The 14,671-nt window shown below is 34.1% G+C and overlaps 1 protein-coding gene across 4 annotated transcripts in view; it reads left to right on the top strand.

Annotated features, from left to right (window-relative positions):
* Positions 1-14,671, top strand: part of XPOT (exportin for tRNA) — a 173,350-nt gene that overhangs the window by 136,378 nt on the left and 22,301 nt on the right. For 3 of the 4 annotated variants that reach the window (XM_013963896.2, XM_005680222.3, XM_018047990.1), the window contains 14 exons: positions 3,225-3,307; positions 5,385-5,441; positions 6,218-6,287; positions 6,973-7,191; positions 8,050-8,234; positions 8,336-8,504; positions 9,630-9,866; positions 10,965-11,003; positions 11,136-11,198; positions 12,237-12,361; positions 12,742-12,886; positions 13,045-13,164; positions 13,519-13,613; positions 14,174-14,243. In XM_013963896.2, coding sequence (XP_013819350.1) covers positions 3,225-3,307; positions 5,385-5,441; positions 6,218-6,287; positions 6,973-7,191; positions 8,050-8,234; positions 8,336-8,504; positions 9,630-9,866; positions 10,965-11,003; positions 11,136-11,198; positions 12,237-12,361; positions 12,742-12,886; positions 13,045-13,164; positions 13,519-13,613; positions 14,174-14,243 — 1,677 coding nt within the window. Of the gene's footprint in view, positions 1-3,224; positions 3,308-5,384; positions 5,442-6,217; positions 6,288-6,972; positions 7,192-8,049; positions 8,235-8,335; positions 8,505-9,629; positions 9,867-10,964; positions 11,004-11,135; positions 11,199-12,236; positions 12,362-12,741; positions 12,887-13,044; positions 13,165-13,518; positions 13,614-14,173; positions 14,244-14,671 lie in introns of those variants that run through there. The other variant, XM_018047992.1, reaches the window with a different exon arrangement.

Genomic DNA, 14,671 nt, shown 5'->3' with positions numbered 1-14,671 from the left:
TTGTTACTTCAATCAGGCAGACATGTAAATAAGCAGGTATTATATACCATGTCTCAGGTTACATAAAATGATTACATGACAAAGAATCCATTATGAGGTACTGGGATATTTGGGTAAGTATAAACAATTAAACATATTGTAGCATACACTTGTAATCATGGCTGAATGATAAAAGAAGAATCTAAAGAACAAGCCTGTAATTAAGTTTTTTAAAGATGGGTGGGTGGGTTGAAGTATAAGGTAAATGGATGAAGAGTCATTTACTTTCTGCTCTCGTAGCAAAAGATATTTTTTTATAAGTGAGCTAAATGAAGTTAACAATTTACAAAATATAAAATATAAAACATTTTACAAAATATAAAAGTCAACAATTTTACAGAAATTTTTTTAAATAGTAAAAAAAAATCTGCAGGGATTTCCAGGATAGTACTGTGTACTGTGTACTTCTCTGCTGTTAAAAGAAGTAACCAGCCTTCCAGATAGAGGTGAATGACAAGAATTGAGATTTAAATAGCTAATTACAAGATACCTATCAAACCGGTTAGGACATGAAAAGTCATTAAAAGTCTGTGTCTTGTGTATATGGACAAATATTTCTTTTCATGGGAGCTTTAGCTACCTACCTTCAAACCCTTAGTCATGAACATAGTTGAAGCGTAATAAATCTGTACCTTTCATTTAGCTTGGTGTTACATAGCTTTTGACTATTAGTTTAGTTATTAAATAAGCTTCTCTGTTATTTTTTATGTTCCTTTTTTGAAATCGTTTGTTTTATAATAAAATTCCACCATCAGAACTTTTTTTTTTAATGTGCTATGATTTTCTTTTTCAGAAAGTAAAACTAGTACATTAACAGTGGTTTTAATATTATAGAAGTTAGGTTTTTCAGCAATAAAAATGGGTTCTATCAGTCATAGGCATATGTTACACATCCAGATCCAGCCCTAACTGATACTCCATTAAGCCAACCCGAGTAATAATTAGAATGAAAAATAAGGAATTGTAAGGAAAAGTAAGTTCTGATAGTCCTGATCCTGGAATTGAGGAGTAGTAGGGACTTAATTCAGTTTTGTAATAAGATAAATGATTGCCAACCCTGATTCCCAGTTGTCTGTCTATAGTTCTCTGTTTTCTACCTGGGCACTAAGTAACTGAACTGCCTCTGTTGACACTTAGAGACAGTAGAGCATTAGAAAGGTGTGAGATAGCAGAACTGGGTGATGAAAACTGACTTGTTCATCATTACTACAGTGTTGTTGTTGTTGTTGTTTAAATGCTAGTATCATGTGGATTCAGAGTGCAAAGAATAGTTAAGACTGAAAATTTTCAAGTTATTATCACTAAAAAAAATAGAATATCTGTCTTTGGCTTGAAACTTAGTGACAGTTCCAGCAGCTGAATCACATCTCCCCCACCTGTTTTGGTAAGTGAACTATTAAATGGTAATACAGTCTGCAAGACTGACTTCAAACTTGTCCCTGCCCTGGCCCCTGAGATACTCCTAAAGGAAACTCGAGGCTCTATGGAATAAGTATTGTTAGACACCTGAACTAGATTTTTTTCTGCTGCTTGAGCTCCTATTATCTTAATTCTAAAGGCAGCCATTATTTACCCTTACGATAGTATTTGGTGATCTTCATCTACTCTCTTCTTTTACCTGGTCCTCTCTCAGTGGGAACAGCCATTGAGACAACATATAAAAACTCATTTCCTCGTGCATACAATTGTGTAACACAGGAAACCATCATCTAACTACACACGCATCAATCACTCAGTCGTGTCCAGCTCTGCAGCCCCATGGACTATAACATGCCAGGCTCCATGGTTCATGGAGTTTTCCAGGCAAAGATACAGGAGTGGACTGCCATTTCAGTAGTTTTCCATTATTATTGCAGGTTTTAAAATATACGTATATTTATAAAATAAATAAGAATATTTACTCATTTATTTGGCTGCCTCGGGTCTAAGTTGTGGCAAGCAGAATCTTTTGTTGAGTTGTGTGAGATCTTTCATTGTGGCTCAAGGACTCTAACTTATTTTTTTTAACCTCTCACCCAAAGGAAAAAATAATTTTATATCATGACCCAGTATATGTGTATGTATATGTATGTATGTACACACATGAATATATGACATTTACACACATAAGTAAAACAAGTCATACAAAATAATAGTTATTCTTGCTAGGTGCAGTGCACTCTAATATCTCTGTTCTGTTTCACTTTTTAAATTGCTGATCAAGACTGATAAAATTGTTTTCACAACATTGATGAGGCACAAACCACATTTAAAAATATATATATATATTGGCTAATTGAAATTAGATTCCTCAACTCATTTCAAGGTATGTGCTTAATTGCTTCAGACTCATTTAGCAGTGTTTCTAGAGATTATGTGTTATTTTCTTGACTGAGAGATTTTTTGCAAGTTACTGAGATTACTGTTTGTTGTCATATGTGAAACTGGCATCTGTCATTGATCTCCATTGCAGCATACAAAGGGAAGAATATGAGTCACCCCTGTTTTCCCAACAGTGGTAGATAGGCTATGGACTTGGTGCTGCATCTGTTCTAGAGGATACTTGCTCCTGTAACAAGACCCAGAATTCATGAATACAGGGATGAGAAATGCATTCCCTAAAGCTTTGACTTTTTCAGTTATTTGGTACTTCCCTAAAATTCATATCAAGCAGTTGAACTCTGATTTTAATCTCACCATTTAGGAAACTTACTGATGCAGTTGAAAAATGGAAATAATTCTCTTTTTCTGTTAAATGGTAGATCAAATGATAATACAGAATATATTTCATCCTTTATAGGTAGTCACTTCTTTAATAGCATGTTTGATATTAAATAGGAAAAGTATTCTTTATATCCCATTTTAAAATTGCATGTACCTCAGGAGTTTAGCACTTGACAGAGCGCTGGAGTGTTTTCTCTTGATTCTTCTAATAACCCAGTGAGGTCTGCAGGGCATTTTTGTGTTGTCTCCTTTCCCATAAGGAAACAAGTCAGAAGTATCCAACTGATGGAATTTGTTTTCTACTTAACCTATTTCCTAGGAATAATCATTCAGTTGCACCTACTCAGAAGCCTGAATTCAATGTTTAGCTGTTTTTTTAAGTCACTGTAGTTGGTTTGCTACTCTCAGTAAACTTTGTTGAGTTTTGGCAGAGAATTGAGATTGACTGTTCCAAATGCATATTCTGCTTTGCAATTACACAGGCCTTGGCCTATTTTGAACAGTTAAAGATTTCCCCAGATGCCTGGCAGGTGTGTGCAGAAGCTCTGGCTCAGAGGACATACAGGTAATCAAAGCAAAATTTGCATAACTTGTAGAAGACTTTAAATTTTTATGAACTTGGCAGGATTGTTTTATTTATCTGTTTGAAAAAGGCTTTCATAAAAACACTTATGACTTAGTTTTAAAAAACTATTCCATGTAGAACGAGAAAAATAATAAACTAAAAATTTTGGCCAATTCTGAATTCACTTTTCATTAAAACTATCCTTTCTTTGCCTTATTCTGAGTTCCTAATAGTAGATTCCAGCTGGCATATAGTACAGTAGAAATTTCTATATTTTCTTATGATGAGGAGGGATGATTGGTTTTCTAAAAACTTGGTAAAGAAGGTAATCAGAAATTATCTATCTTAATTTTTAATTTAGTGCATAAACATTCAGTTCCTAATCTTTTGATGTTGGACCAACAATTTTTCTTTGTGTATGTGCCGCAATCACTTTGTGATTCTTAATGTTGAAAATATTAATTGCCCCATAATTGATCCTCTCCAATTTCTGCTTTGGGTCCCTGTAGTGGATTGAAGAACAGTGAATGTGGCTTTCTAAACCTTTTATTTATTTGTTCCCACATCTCCAAGTCTTCTGGTTATCTGGCCCACAATACACATGTACAAAGTTTTTTTCTCCCATGCAGTGTGACTTTCTGTGAACTCTTTCTAAAGCATTCAACTTAATTTTCACAAAAATAGAAACTCATCATACTCACTGCATTATTTTATATAGTAGTTAATTAAGTTACTTACATATAAAAGAAGTACGGTGCACCTAGTGAGACTGGGGGAAGCACACTGACTAGTTGTAAACAACAACTCTACTAGTAAGAGTGTAAATAAGTTTATAGGGGTCAGTGAGAATTCCTGCCTAGGTTTCTTGCATGCTGGGAGTATCAGTCACTGCATTTTATAGCTGAAAGCAAGTGTTCCAGTTTAGTGAAAGTTAATTTTGAAAAACATCTGTATGTCTTAGAGTAAATGAGGGCTGGCTTTTAATTAAGGGCTCCCTGTAGTTTATATTTGGAGTGAAAAATTTCAGTCATATAATTAAAGCTTCAGTGCAATCCATGATAAGAATAGAAACCCTAAGGTCTTAGAAAAGATGCTAATTAAATGTAACTTTTTAAAAAACTTTAAAAAATTAGGTTTTATTTTCTTAAGTGCGAATTTTTTTTGGTGGAGGGGTTAAGGGATGTAGTCAGAATAAAGACAATACCTCCATTCTTACATTGACTATAGTTAGCTTTGTATATGAAAAATCGTTCCTTGACTATGCCTGACTCAAACTAACTGTCTAAAAAGAACACTGTTGTTCATTAAAGGGACTTGGTCAGAGCTTGTAGCTAGCTCACTGCATCTCTGTTGTCACTCCTAGGGAGACAGTTAGAAGTAGACAGTGGATGGATATTGATTTTTACTACCCCCACCCTTTTTAAGGTCATCTATTTGTTTTTACTTTCTTTCTTTTTTTTTTGTTTGAATGGCCTCGCCATGCAGCATGCAGGAACTTAATTTCCCAACCAGGGACTAAACCCGTACCCCATACAGTGGAAGTGTAGACTCCTATCCACTGGACCACCAGGGAATCCCTAAGGCAATATATTTGTAACCTGGTTTTCTATATGAATTTCGGGGCTGGACTGCCAGTCTAGGAGACTTCTCTTGCTTTGGATTTTGCTGCAATAGAACTTTTAAGTTTAAGTATGACTTTGATGGCCATCTCTGACTTGACTGAGTCTCTGGCTGTTCTACTGTTATGTCATTTTACATCTATCCTTTCTGTTATAAAAGGTAGGAATTGCTTTGGGAATCCTAACATCTTGAATTGAGGGGAATGCTCTCTATTTGCAAAGCACTGTATATACTTAAAGTGAATCTTAATTTGGGATTATTCTGTTTGTCAGATTTCTACTGAATATATAAAGTTCTCTTAGCTTACAAATGGATGTGAATGTAACACTTGAGAGCAATAAGCCAAAGGTCTGGTTTGAGAAACTTTCACCTGAGTTATTCATTGCTATTTACCTTTGATTTGTTTTCCCCAATTCATATTCTCCTTGTCTAATTTTTTTTTTTTTTTCTTTTTCAGTGATGATCATATTAAGTTTTTCTGCTTTCAAGTACTGGAACATCAAGTTAAATACAAGTATGGCTTTTCTCACTGAGATTTGTGGGGAGAGGCTATTTTTGAAACTTTTCCCCTCTTTGGGCACATCATAACATGGGCTGTAAATTGACATTATGTGTCATATCCAGCTTTGAAATATGTTTTGATTTACCCCAAGGTGTTTTAAAAATACCGAATGCATTGGCTGCATAAAAGAATCCAGTCAGTACACAGGAAAAAGTTAAATCCCAGTTTCTCTGGGAAAGAATGAAGAGATATGGCAACACCACGCCTGCATCACTGCATGACCACTCTGTTAAAGCTGAGTGGCAGTATTGGCACTTGCGCTTAGAGCCCCTGCCTTGTTGTTCAGTCGCTCAGTCATGTCCAGCTCTTTGTGACAGCATGGACTGTAGCCCGCCAGGCTGCTCTGTCCATGGGATTTCCCAGGCAAGAACACTGGAGTGGGTTGCCACTGACTTTTCCAAAAACCCCTGCCTAATTTAAGCAGAGACAGTGAATTGCTGCCCCAGGGATCCTTAGTTTGCCTCCTGATTTATTCTGTAAATCACAGACCTGAGACCATTATTTTCATTTGAGAAATTTGTTTTGGACCACAGATAAAACGAAGATCAATGTTGATACCCCTCCAGCCACTCCCACCCCTGTCTTTAAAGTGGCAATGAGAATTATTACCAATTTATCATAGGGAATTTTAGGTAATTGCTATACAAATTCTGTTTCAAATATAAGAGGCCATTACTTTTTAAAAACCACATACACTAAATATTACCATTATTCTGTATTTTGAACAGATATTCAGAACTAACTACTGTTCAACAACAACTAATTAGGGAGACGCTCGTATCTTGGCTTCAAGCTCAGGTAAAATAGTAGCTTTTACATTTAATACCTCAAATTGCCAGATATTTCAGTTTTTATTTTTGGAAGAGTTTGCAACTTCACCTCAAAAATGTCACTCATTTATCCTCCATTTGATCATGTAGCTCTTTTAGAAAGTGCTGGCTTTGAAGATTACGAGTGATAAAAACTTAGCAGTAACTTAAAATTATATCAGTAATAGAAGCTGTCATTCTTTCCATGACACATGGTGGAAACTTTTGGTTTTAGAATGTTATTTTAACTACTAGACAAAAGTCAATTTTCACACTTAAGGTGAGCCCTCCTGGAACAGATTCTTCACAGAGAGCCCTTTTTAAAGGAGCCAATAGAGTTCTTTATTCACAGTATTTTATTTTTCATTAATTTTAGCTAATCTTAACATATTAAAATAGTTGTGTAGCTAGAGTATTTATTTATCTTACAGAGCAAGCAGCTAGAAGAAAAACCATTGAATTTGCTTTCTTCTTAGAAAAGGTTATAGGAACTACTAAAACTCTGCCCATGAAACTTTAATACTTTGGTAATTCTCAAGCATATTTGCCACACAGCTGTTGTAGACCATGGTGCAGTTTAGTGGGATTTTGCCTATTAATGATAAATAGGAGAACAATGTTTGAATCTTTTCCATTTACATTTAATTTTATGAACTGTATCTCTTGTTTGTCAGATGCTGAATCCCCAACCAGAGAAGACCTTCATACGAAATAAAGCTGCCCAAGTCTTCGCCTTGCTTTTTGTTACAGAATATCTCACTAAATGGCCCAAGTTTTTTTTTGACATTCTCTCAGTAGTGGACCTAAATCCAAGGGGAGTGGATCTGTACCTCCGAATTCTCATGGCTATTGATTCAGAGTTGGTGGATCGTGATGTGGTTCACACCTCAGAGGCAAGTAACATCTTATTAATAAGTTTTTAATTTAGATATTGCAAGAGATAATGGGTACATAATGAAAGGATCAAGAAGGAATTTTTTTGTTTTTGATAAAACTTTATTAGGAATACTTACAAATTTGCTCAACATTTTGAATTTTGTTTTACAAAGGAACTTAAATTGGGGGTTTTTCCCCAGGTATAGGGTAAAATTAGACCATTTAGCTTTTTTTTTTTTAACCAGACAGGAACTTCCTCTAGTGAAATAAACAAATTGATTTTTTTCCTATGAATTTGTAGAGAAATGTGGCCTATATTTACTGTTACTTTATAGTTGCTGACTGAGGAAAAAGCCTTGCTATGTACCTGTGCTGGGTTCTTCTGTATCCTCAGATAGTCACATAGGCCATGACCTTAGTCTTTCTCTATTTCTGTATTACCCAATATAACTTTCTCCTTTTTCTTAAAGAACACAATGGAAATAGCTTAATTCAAATATGTCTGACGATTTAAGGTTATTGTATGTTAAATATGACATTTATACACAGTATTGTTTACATTATTGCTGTTCTCTTAAATAGTTTAAGTATGTTTGTATAATACTGAGAAATAACTTTTATCACATGGTTAAAATTTCTAAGCAGTGTTTTTTTTATAGTTTGTGTTTAATAAATTATGTCTAAGTAAAATGGAAGGAAGAGTTAGAATCACAGGTTATGATTTTAGAGCAGATAAATAGGAAATACTGGCAGGGAATGTGTTAACAAGTCGGGAAATGTAGTGTTGAGAAAATACTGTGTGCAACTATTATACAGATATCAAACATTATCTTGGGAGGTAATCTGATTGTATATGTGGTTTGTTTTTTTTTTAGGAGGCTCGTAGGAATACTCTCATAAAGGATACCATGAGGGAACAGTGCATTCCGAACTTGGTGGAATCATGGTACCAAATCCTGCAAAATTATCAGTATACCAATTCAGAAGTGACGTGCCAGTGCCTTGAAGTAGTTGGGGCTTATGTCTCTTGGATAGACTTATCCCTTATAGCCAATGATAGGTAAGTACATCTATGTTTAAAGAATATGAACCTGCATAATACAGTGTATAAAGCTCATGAATTTGAAAATATTGTAAGAATTTTTGTTTCTCCATTGCCAGGTTTATAAATATGCTGCTAGGTCATATGTCAATAGAAGTTCTACGGGAAGAAGCCTGTGATTGTTTATTTGAAATTGTAAATAAAGGAATGGATCCTGTTGATAAAATGAAACTGGTAGAATCTTTGTGTCAAGTGTTACAGTCTGCTGGGTTTTTCAGCATTGACCGGGTCAGTAAATTTATGTATAAGGTTTTGAAAATTGTTAGAACAAATTAGGATAGGCAGTAATTTAAATATACTTTCCTCTTTCTTTATTTTTGTTTTTGAGTGTTAGAAACTTCCTTGAGCTTATAATGGTGAAACACTGTCCAGAAAGCCGTAATGTCATGTGTAACATTTTCCTTGACCATGGATTATATCAGACTTAAACTTGAAGATCTAGGATAGTACTTACTTTTGTGCTCTCTAATAGCCTCTCAGGTGATGCTGTGCTGTTGCTCTTCATGGACCACACTTTAAGAAGCATGGCAGTGCGTTTTGACCTAAATTAGACTCCATTATAAATGTTATATTTTTATCATATTCATTTGAGCTATTGGAGTTTAGCCTCAGCAGAATTAGGGCTCAAGTGAGTGTGGTAAATTAATAATTTAGAAACTGAATTTGAAGGTTTTTACTTTTAATTTTACCTGTGACAGTGATAAAGAATTACTAAGAAGTCTTTGTATTGTTAATATATCAGGAGTACATCTCTGGTATTTTCCTCACTATCAAAGTATGGTCAGTTACACTGCTAATAATTATTTTATTAAAAAACTTTAAATGGTGAAGCTAAAAACTCTTTCTGTAGGAGAACATCATAAGGATAATTAATGAAAATTAACCTGATTTTTGAGTTCTAACACTAATGCTGATTAACTTTAGGCAGTTATTTTAATAGCAGTTTTATCTCTTTGTGATGTAGTTGAGGTTCAAATTAAATAGTGTCAGAAAGGACTGTTGTAAATAGTGGCACAAAGCATAATATGGCAGCATTAACTTTATTAGAAGGTATTTATTAAATTCATCAATTTACAGAGAAGGTTTTGAAACCACAGATCTCTTTTTTTAAACTTTTATAATTTGACAATGTCTACATGACTGTAATCATTAAAGATAGTTATTTTGAGAGTTAGTGGATAATAACATTAGAAGAATTCAGACTCTTAAAACTTCCCAGTCAAAATGGTAGTATTGTTAATGTCTAATATTAGTTTAAAATTGACTACTATAATTGGCACTTGATCCATTCTAAAATTTAGAGTTTTTCCTCTCAGGTAGTTGGTTTTAAATTGAGATCTGTATTGTTTGTAGGAAGAAGATGTTGACTTCCTGGCCAGATTTTCTAAACTGGTCAATGGAATGGGACAGTCATTGATAGTTAGCTGGACTAAATTAATTAAAAATGGGGATATCAAGAATGCTCAGGAGGCACTGCAAGCTATTGAAACAAAGGTGGCGCTGATGTTGCAGCTCCTAATTCATGAGGATGATGACATCTCTTCTAACATTATTGGATTTTGTTATGATTATCTTCATATTTTGAAACAGGTAAGTCCTTATGTTGGTCTTTGTTGTAGATAATATAGAAAAGCCATAGAGAATTGAAAAATACAGGAAAATGAAAATAAGATACTCAGTTATCTACTCTAGTGATATTTACTGTTAATTATGAATATATTTTCATCTTTTTTCTTTCCTTTAAACTTCTTAGCTGGAAAACATAAATGGCCAGGTTCTAAAATTCACTAGACTAAAAAGCTTCAGAATTAGTTATAGGTTTAGGTTGTTTCTTTTATTTTTAATCTGTGTTTATTTCTTTTTGGCCTTATATCATGTGGCATCTTAGTTCCCTGACTGGGGGACTGAACCTGTACCCTTCCCTTGGGAGCATAGAGTCTTAACTGGACTGCCAGAGAAGTCCCCTGTCTTTGTTTTTCAATACAGTAGAAATTTTGTTAAAGATATTATTTTAATTACATATGCATCATTTCTTATGAAGTTTTTAATAATTAAAAATTTCCTCCAGAGAGTTGCTGCCAATAGTAGAACTTAAAACGTAGAAGGTATGAATCTCATATATTATACATGTAGCCTTTTAAAGAATTAATAACTTTTCATTATGACATTAGGTGAGAGCTATGCCTACTTTATTTACATTGATTTAGTTGAATTGAGTCAAGCTTAAGATAATATTTTTTGAAACTGAGTTTAGCTTCTGTTATAACATGTTTCTGCATGCATACTTTAAGAAATTTTCGGCAATGTGAAAAGGTATGATGAAAGTTAAAATCACTATTGGTAATCCCACTGTATCTCATAGTGGATTTCTAGGCTTTTATGGCCTAACTTAATTAAAAACAAGGTGAGATCATACTTTGCTGTTCTGTAATCTGCTTCTTTGCTGAGTACATTTATAAGTATCTTTAAAATTCAAGTTTATCTACATGTTTTTGCCTGTATGCCAAGTTACTTACTAGAAGTGAAATTGATAGATTTTAGATTAGGTACATTTCACATATAGAAAGTTACTATCAAACTGCCCTCCAGAAAAGCTGTGTGCATGTTTGAAAAGATACTAAGAAAAGTATTTTAATAAGCAAGTATTACTTCAGGAAACCTAATAAATGATTGCTTTCTTTTCAACAGCTTACAGTGCTTTCAGATCAACAAAAAGCTAATGTAGAGGTAACTGACTTCTTTTTGCTTCTTTTAAACCAATAGTAGACTCTGTATCTGCAGTCTGCCTTGAAATACAGCCTAGTTTCAGATTACATGAAATTAGAGGAGACTGACAAAAGACTTTATTCTTAATTTTAGGCAATCATGTTGGCCGTTATGAAAAAATTAACCTATGATGAAGAATATAACTTTGAAAATGAGGTAAGAATTTTGGATTGAGGAGAAAACAGTTTTAATTTTATTATGTACCCACATCAGATTACTATTTCAAGTTGTGAGTATCTTAGAGTCCTTTAAAACAAGAAGTGTTTTAAAAATTAGTCTTGTTTATACTGACGACTTCTTAGATTAATGGAAACTTATAATTCTTCATGTTTTTGTATTTTGTCCTCTGATTCTTGAAAATGACCTTTTTAAGGACACTTTGTAGCACTGAACTTTGTAAGACATTGACAGTATTGTTCGTGATCATATTTCACTTTATATTTAATAAGAGAGAAATTGAGGCCCAATTGGTGGACCTCAGATTGTAATTGTCTACGGGAGAGTAGAAGTGAGGCACTTCACTGTCTCTGGGCTTGTTGTGGTTAAAGTCCTCTCCAGGGTTGTCATAAGTCAGCTTTCCATCAGTCACAAGAGTCATGAGTGCTTTCTGGCGACTCAGTAATGGCATGTACTGTCTAGCTGTGTGCTAACGTGTTCTGTTACCCACTTCAGACATTCAGAAACTGGACTACACGAGGATACTGGTGATGATCACCAACACACCATGCACTTGCAAAGTGCCAGGTTCATTACATATAGTATCTTTTATCATGTGATATTATTACAGTTCTTACAGTGGACAGTAAGATACAAAGAGTATACATAAGGTGCTAAGGTTCCCATAAAGCCCTGTGTAAACCCATCGTGGCTTGAACTTCTGCTTTTGTTTTCCAAAGCCTTCCATTGTCTGGTGTTCGCCTAATCATCCCTCAGTCACTCTCTTCTCTATAATGACTCTTGTTTTTAACCTCCTCCCTGTGCTGTTTCTGGCTCTAGGCTTTCATGGTCTAGGGCTGGGAAATAATTATTTGTGAGCAGGAGGGGAAACACTACTGCGTTTTCTTACATAAATAAATATTTATGAAAAAATAAAAGTGTATTAAATTTGTAAATATAAAGAACTAATGATAACTCACCATTTTGTGTGTCTTAAGGTCTTCTAAGTTTCTTAATGGAATTTTTAAAATACCATAGGGTGAAGATGAAGCCATGTTTGTAGAATATAGAAAACAGCTGAAGTTGTTGTTGGACAGGCTTGCTCAAGTTTCACCAGAGTTGCTGCTGGCTTCTGTCCGCAGAGTGTTCAGTTCTACACTGCAGTAAGTGTGTCCATCTGCTTCTGACAAGTTGCCTCTTTCCTCCTCTCCCTGATGGTGGCCTACCATAAGTGATTCACATGACTCACTTGTTTATGTTACTTACTGAGATCTTACGTGTGTCTCCAAAACAATGCACTTGACTCCTTGATTTATCTTGATCCTTGAGGGGAAATGCTGCTCTTTGGAACATAAACAATAAAATGGATTACATTGGTTATTTATACTTCTGTGATATGAATTAATGTTCCCTGGCAGAATTAACAATTGCTATGACTGTTTAGTAATTAAAGAGAATTTTGTTGGTGTCTTTTTATCCAGTGCATCACTAGTTGTATAGAAAGTTTGTATTCAGATCTCAGTGATGTGTTATACCTTGGTAGGAATTGGCAGACTACACGGTTTATGGAAGTTGAAGTGGCAATAAGATTGCTGTATATGTTGGCAGAAGCTCTTCCAGTATCTCATGGTGCTCACTTCTCAGGTGATGTTTCAAAAGCTAGTGCTTTGCAGGATATGATGCGAACTGTAAGTATACTAAAGACAACTTATTCTGAACCTAATTTTCTGTTTTCATATAAGCTAATGTGAGTTTCTTAATTGTTAGAGTTTAATATACATTATTACAGGGACATTTTGATGTTGCAGTAAATGAAGATAGATTTCTTAACTTTTTCCTGCTCTAGCTGGTAACATCAGGAGTTAGTTCCTATCAGCACACATCTGTGACATTGGAGTTCTTCGAAACTGTTGTTAGATACGAAAAGTTTTTCACAGTTGAACCTCAGCACATTCCATGTGTACTAGTAAGTATACACTTTACTCTCAGCTTTTGTTATTTTGGATGTGTTTCAGCTAATGAATAGATAGTATTCTATCTTTTTTTATCACTTTTTTCCAGAGCTCTCAAAAATTCCTGAACATGCTAAAACTCCTCCATTTCTTTAAAATGGAGTTTGTGTCTAGTCAGTTATTTAAAACAAATATTCAAAGACCTATTTGTGTGTAGTGTAGGCTTACTTATATGTACCTGGTTCCTCTCTTCCAGAGCGAAAAAGTAAAACTCGATGTGAACAAAAACATGTCATGACATTAGCAATAAAAGCAGTAAAAGGTGGTAAATAAGCACAGAAATAGTAAAAGTGTCTCTGTCTCTTTAGATGGCTTTCTTAGATCACAGGGGTCTGCGGCACTCCAGTGCTAAAGTCCGGAGCAGAACCGCTTACCTATTCTCCAGATTTGTTAAATCTCTCAAGTAAGTAAAACATTTTGGCTGTTATGTTTAATTCTTATTTTTAAGATTGTTAAGTAAGATGTAACTTATTATCTAAGAACCTATGGTAGTTTTAGTCCTTTCTGTTCTTCGGCTTTCAAAAAAAATGTTCCTTTTTGTATTGTGCTTTCTTTTCTTTCTCTTTAGCCAGGTACTTTCTTCATTATTACACTGATATGTTTGAATATTTTTGTATGTAACACTTGTCATTACTAATGGCATTAGTTATTTCACAGTTTTATTGCTGTAGATAAAACTATATGGTTTCTTTGAAATTCTAAAGATGATATTCCTTGGAAATACGTTAACTTAATCTGTCATATTGTTCTTTACTAGTACCATTTTTCTAGGTATGAAAACTACTTTTTTTAGGTTATAATATTGTAATTTTAAAAAAGCATAGCTAGTCTGAATGGTGACATGTGACTACCTTAGAACTGAACTTTTTTTTAGTTCTGCCTTAAAGGGGAATTTGATATTTCAGCACTTCTCCAAGCACTATTATTTATGTAATTGTGGTTTTCCTTTTTGCCTTTATTCAGTAAACAAATGAATCCTTTCATTGAGGATATTCTGAATAGAATACAAGATTTATTAGAGCTTTCTCCACCTGTAAGTATCTTTCTTTCTAAATGAAAATTGGGGGGGCCTGTAGGGCTTAGATCTATTTACTAAAACTCTGTTGAGGTATAGTAAATAAACAGTATTAGAAATAGAAGAGGAAAAAAAGAAATAGAAGGGAATCAAAATTTGACTGATAGATTTAGCAGTGTGAGATACGGTCTGCTCTCTGTACTATTAAATGCCAGTGAAGTATTTTTTGGAGAAGAAATATTCAGTTTCAAAATTATTCTCTGTTTAGTACTGTGATCACACAAGCGCTTCTCAGTGACTTCTACTAGTAGACTGAAATTTTATTGTTAAACTTCTGGCTTGAGGTAAAAAGAATTTCAACACTGCTTGATCTGAATATCTCGGTTATTTATTTCACTAGAAAGATTTAAATAATCTTTAAAAGATACCTTGTAAGCGCATTTTGA

This window comes from Capra hircus, chromosome 5 (genome assembly GCF_001704415.2).
Source record: "Capra hircus breed San Clemente chromosome 5, ASM170441v1, whole genome shotgun sequence".
Lineage (NCBI taxonomy): Eukaryota > Metazoa > Chordata > Mammalia > Artiodactyla > Bovidae > Capra > Capra hircus.
This window is presented reverse-complemented; position numbering and strand designations above follow the sequence as displayed.